Source organism: Arachis duranensis, chromosome 5 (genome assembly GCF_000817695.3).
Source record: "Arachis duranensis cultivar V14167 chromosome 5, aradu.V14167.gnm2.J7QH, whole genome shotgun sequence".
Classification (NCBI taxonomy): Eukaryota; Viridiplantae; Streptophyta; class Magnoliopsida; order Fabales; family Fabaceae; genus Arachis; species Arachis duranensis.
The window spans coordinates 101,169,651-101,175,107 of NC_029776.3; the positions used below are offsets into that span (position 1 = coordinate 101,169,651).

Consider the following 5,457-nt stretch of genomic DNA (forward strand, 5'->3'; position numbering starts at 1 on the left):
GGGGTGTTTTATTATTTAGAAGTGGAATGCAACAAAATAGAAGTAGTCAGGGCTTTCTTTGCTTCTCATACACGAGAATAGCTTTGGTCTTGTTATTTCTAATTGTAACACCATTTTAAACTGTTTTAGATATTTTCAGATCACACATGTTAAGAGAGATGAAAACTTGGTGGCCCACAAATTAGCTAATTTAGCTTTTACCCAACTAAACTTAATATGGCTGAAACAGATACCTGCTGAAGTTTGTAATTTGCTAAATCAGAAGAAATTGACCACATCTTACGTACGAAATCACCTGAGTGGGGACAGTGCACTTTATGTACTTGAAATTTACAATTTAGAAACAAAATAGATAGATGAGAATGAGAACTAGGAAGGTGCCCAGAAAGTTTGAACTTCGAAGTCGTTAATCATACTCATGTTCTTGACGGCATGATTGGGTAAATGTGAATATGCGATGCCAGCATTCCCTTGTGGACGCGTTTGTACGTAGTCCCACATAAAAATCCGCGTCACTTGGTTCACAGTGTGAACTCCTCACATCCTAAAATAAAGACCTTTGGCCTTTTTCCCCTTTCCTCTCTTTTCATTTGCTCTTTATGCCACCATTATTCCTGTACTTTTACCTCTTACCTGTTACTTATTCCCCAGAATCAACATTTCAGTCAGTGTGATGTTCCTGAACATGCTCACAAGATTTCATTAGGTCTATTCTGTTTTCTATAGAGTTTACCAAGGCTTCTTGATTGAGACCTTGAACTATATAGTCTTAAGAGAAATGTCAAATTCTTTTTCTTTCAAATTAAGATTCCAAAATTGAGCTCATTTCAAATTTCCTTGTATGGGGGGTTAGATTTTTTGTTTTCCCAAGGATCCTCCAGCCCAACAGACTAAGGAATGATCAGCCATCAACCTTTGAACTCCTGATATTTGTTTAAGCGATTAAGTGAGCAAACCACTCGATCAATCCAAATTGGTTTGTTATTAGTTATTACCTACCCAATTGACACCTCTTTCTTCGATTATGCTCAGTTCAACAAGTTACCTTGGTTAATTTTCAAATTAAAATGGCGAATTAAGTGATATATTTATGAAGAAGGAAGCTGTAACAGGAAAAGGACAAATCATGCTGCTTGATTCCATATGGTGCTGCTTCTCATAAATTTGGGTATTCAAGATGGCTCTAGTTCATGAATTTGTCTTCCTAGTCTTTTCTCAACTCACTCTTCGCTTAGTAGCCGAACCTTGTCCACCTTCACTTGATTGTGGACATCTTGGCAAAATCAGATTCCCTTTCACCAAAACAGGATATGAGCAATGTGGCATATTGACAATACACAATTGTGATTCTAATTCCAAACCTAAACAGATCCAACTACAGAACAATGGGAAATTCTTCCAAGTTATGAATGTAAATAAGGATCTGGATGGCACGACTACCTCGATGTACATAAGAGACAACGATCTCTACAATCTTCTGGAAAGCAAAAGTTGTGAAGCCTTCAGCCACAATTATAGTCTTCCTTTCAGCTTTCATTTTGCTCATTTTCATATCAAACACAACACAACTCTACTGAAGTGCAACAAGCATATGGTCCATGTAGAACTCCGGAAAGGAATTTCTAATTATTCAGGGTGCTCTGCCGATGATTATGATCTATATTATGGACCTTCCATCAATCATAGTCCTATGAGTTCTTCGACAGCATGCATACCAATCAACCTTCCAATCAAAGACTTCCCGGATTCGCGAGATCCATTTACGTTTTTAACTGCTAATTTATTAACTGTGGTACAATTGTCTGATGAATGCGTAAATTGTCACTACCTTAGAAGAGGGCAGTGTCAACTTAACAGTGAAGGGAAATTTAACTGTGCCAATGGTATTACATGAGTTCTAGTTGTAGTTGCTTTCGTTGTTTTAAACACAAGTTCTTTTTGTTCCCTTCCAAATTTTACTTGTGCTACAATTCTACAACTTGATTTTTTTTTCCTTTCTTGTTTTATAGAACTTTATTATCTTCATACATTTGAATATTGATGAATCTTTATTAATTGTGTCTTTGAATTTGTGCTGCAGAGAAAAAAAGATTGAGCAAGGCTGGGAAAGTTGGCATAGGTAATGTGTACTTTCTGCACAATAATTGTTATTTTCACTGTCTGCCATCAAAATCTGATTCTGATTTCATATTCCTTAAGGATGTAAAAAATGGAAGAACCCTTCTCCTCACGCGTATTCTCAATCCCTCTTCCAAAAATATGAAAAAACTTGAAAGATCTATAAATATTTATTTACTTTTTGTCAATGTCATGCAATCATGCACTATTGCACTTCATAGGAAAGTACTATAAAATTATACAACTATAACTATACTAGGTATACACTAAAATCAACTACAAAAATCAATGACTCGTATAAATTACACATTAAAAATAAATTAAATCATACATATATTTATACAAAAATAAATAGTGACTGATTTTAATGTACAAATAACATTTTTAAAAATCTAACGTATTAGGGTGAGATACACCCATGCTATGGGTAATTTAGGATCCTAATTAAAAACAAATATCTTTTCTAAATTAGAAGGTCTAATTTACTATCCTAATAAAAGACGTATAAGAGAGTGTCCAGAGAGTACTATATTTACTCCAATTATATCCTTTATCATAGCTTCTCTGAGTGATATGATATTTCTGTATTTAACTAAACTATTCGTTAATATAACATCTGTAAATATCTCAGACCAAATAAATTTCAGTAGAATCTGATAACCTCTATTGATAGTTTCTTTTGATTCCCTTCCACAGCATTAGGTGTCATACTCCCAAGCATCTTAATCATTGGATTGCTCCTTCTGTTCTTCAAACGAAGACGTAGTTTCTCACGTAAATTCCAGACAAGAAACACTTATGCTGATCACTCCTCAAATCCAGACGTAGAAGGCGGAAGCGTGTACTTTGGAATTCCCCTTTTCTCCTACAAGGAGCTTGAAGAAGCAACAAGCCGCTTCGACCTTAATAAACAAGTTGGAGATGGAGGATTCGGGACCGTCTACTATGGTAGGCAACTCGAACCTGAACTTATTAGTTGAAAAATGTTCAACAAAAATGTTATGTGCACGTCAAAAATCAGCAACCAAATCAACCATCATGTATTTGTACATAAATACATATATTGTTTTATTTATCTTTAATATATATTTTGTACTTCAACATGTATTCTATACAGATAACTGATTTGGCTGCTGATTTTGAATGTACACATAGCATGGTTGAATATTCAATTCAATTGGTCTTCCCTTGTATAGTTTATGCTTAGCTCATAACATTCAGGGAAACTCCATGACGGACGAGAAGTTGCCGTGAAACGCTTATACGAGCACAACTACAGACGAGTTGAGCAGTTCATGAACGAAGTGCAGATCCTCACACGTTTGCGCCACAAGAATCTTGTGTCCCTCTATGGCTGCACATCACGCACGAGCCGCGAACTACTGCTTGTATATGAATATATTCCCAACGGAACTGTTGCTTCTCATCTTCATGGTGAATCAGCAAAGCCTGGCTTACTACCTTGGTCCACAAGAATGAAAATTGCTGTAGAAACTGCTAGTGCTTTAGCTTATCTCCATGCTACTGACATCATTCACCGCGACGTAAAAACCAACAACATTCTTCTTGATTACAGTTATTGCGTTAAAGTTGCAGACTTTGGCCTTTCAAGACTATTCCCCAATGATGTTACACATGTCTCCACGGCGCCACAAGGAACTCCGGGTTATGTTGATCCGGAGTATTACCAATGTTATCAGCTTACGAGCAAGAGTGATGTGTATAGTTTTGGAGTCGTGCTGATCGAGTTAATATCGTCTAAGCCGGCTGTTGATATGAACAGAGACAAGGATGAGATTAATTTGTCGAATCTCGCCATAAAGAAGATTCAAGAAGGTTCACTTGTTGAGCTTGTTGACCCTTGTCTGGGTTTTGATTCGGACAATGAGGTTAAGAGGATGGTTGTTTCGGTTGCGGAATTAGCTTTTCAGTGTTTGCAACGCGACAAGGAATTGAGACCTTCAATGGAGAAAGTGTTGGAGATGCTGTTGAGAATTGAGAGTGGGAAGCATGAACCAGAGCATTTAGAAGTAGTAGATGCTGGTCATGGTGTCAGTAATGTAAATTCTCAACAACCACAACCTTCAATTTCACCAGAATGGGATCAAATTGTGTTGTTGAAGAATGTGAAGCCACCTTCTTCGCCAATAACTGTTACTGATAGCTGGGAAAGTGAATCCACTACGCCTAATGTTAGTGCTTAATACATTAAGCTATTAGCAATTGTTGGTAATCCATTCTTGCTTTCAGCACTTTTTTGTTGTTGGAAGTGACTGTATCCTAACCCGAGCATGAATGAATATTATATATATTCTCATCCACTTGTATAGGATAGATGATTGTATTATGCGGCATACCACTATCAATGTCATACAAAGAGTATAGAGAACATAAATCTGTCCGTCTATGTAGAAATCTAAGTCATTCTACATTGAATTAAGAAATTAATGATATTTGAGTTTAAAAATCAATAAAATTTATTATTTTGATTAATATTTAGTCAACAAAAATATTTTTATATATTAAATTTAATAGTATAAAAATAAAATATTTACAATAAACTAAACCATATTTAAGTATCAATATCTCAAATGGCATTGATTCAAGTACCTTTTTGCAACTGAAGAATTTCTATTCGACTCAATAAAAAATATCAAAATAAGGTGTTCTAAAATATTTAGTTTTAGTAAAACCATATTTATATATTTTATATCAACTCAGGTAAAGGTAGATGAAAAAAAAAAACATATTTTTATTTTTGCTTTGAAATAATTGAATATTTTTATTCACCTTTTTTTTTAATCTTTGATTTGGGTATACTTCCTTCAAACGGTAAATTTTTTATTGCCTTTGCATATTTCACATACTTTACATAGACTCAATTTTTTTATATACAAACTGTGTGTTATGTGTGGTTATGAAGGTGCGTGGTGCTCGACATAAATGTAGGGCAGTTTTTTGTGAATCATGAGAGTGAAGAAATTGGACAATTCAATTTTTTTGTTAAGAAAATTAGAAATACAAATTAAATAGTCCGATTTGTATGAGAGAAAAAATTTAAAATTTGGCCAATATAATTGAACCGTTCGATTTTAATATGCTTAATTTTTTATTTTAAGAAAATCAAATCAGACCGTCTGATTTTATTATAATATATATTATTTTAACACGTTAATAGAAAGCGGTTGGTCATTTGTTATATATATGTATGTGTGTGTTTGTGTTATGAGTTTGCAGATCTCGTCTCTTCCTTTGTCTCGTTCTTCTTCTTCCCTAAACTCCTCTACCTATATCTATCTCTATCATTTGTTATGAGTGTAAAAAAGTTGCTAGTAGAAT

The 5,457-nt window shown here is 34.5% G+C and overlaps 1 protein-coding gene across 3 annotated transcripts in view; it reads left to right on the forward strand.

Annotated features, from left to right (window-relative positions):
- LOC107491314 (LEAF RUST 10 DISEASE-RESISTANCE LOCUS RECEPTOR-LIKE PROTEIN KINASE-like 1.2) overlaps window positions 1–4,514 on the forward strand; it is a 24,038-nt gene extending 19,524 nt beyond the window's left edge. For 2 of the 3 annotated variants that reach the window (XM_016112153.3, XM_016112152.3), the window contains exons 2-4: window positions 2,081–2,119; window positions 2,815–3,066; window positions 3,340–4,514. In XM_016112153.3, coding sequence (XP_015967639.1) covers window positions 2,081–2,119; window positions 2,815–3,066; window positions 3,340–4,322 — 1,274 coding nt within the window. In that variant the 3' untranslated portion in view covers window positions 4,323–4,514. Of the gene's footprint in view, window positions 1–10; window positions 1,884–2,080; window positions 2,120–2,814; window positions 3,067–3,339 lie in introns of those variants that run through there. The other variant, XM_052262075.1, reaches the window with a different exon arrangement.
- Window positions 4,515–5,457: the final 943 nt, after the last annotated feature.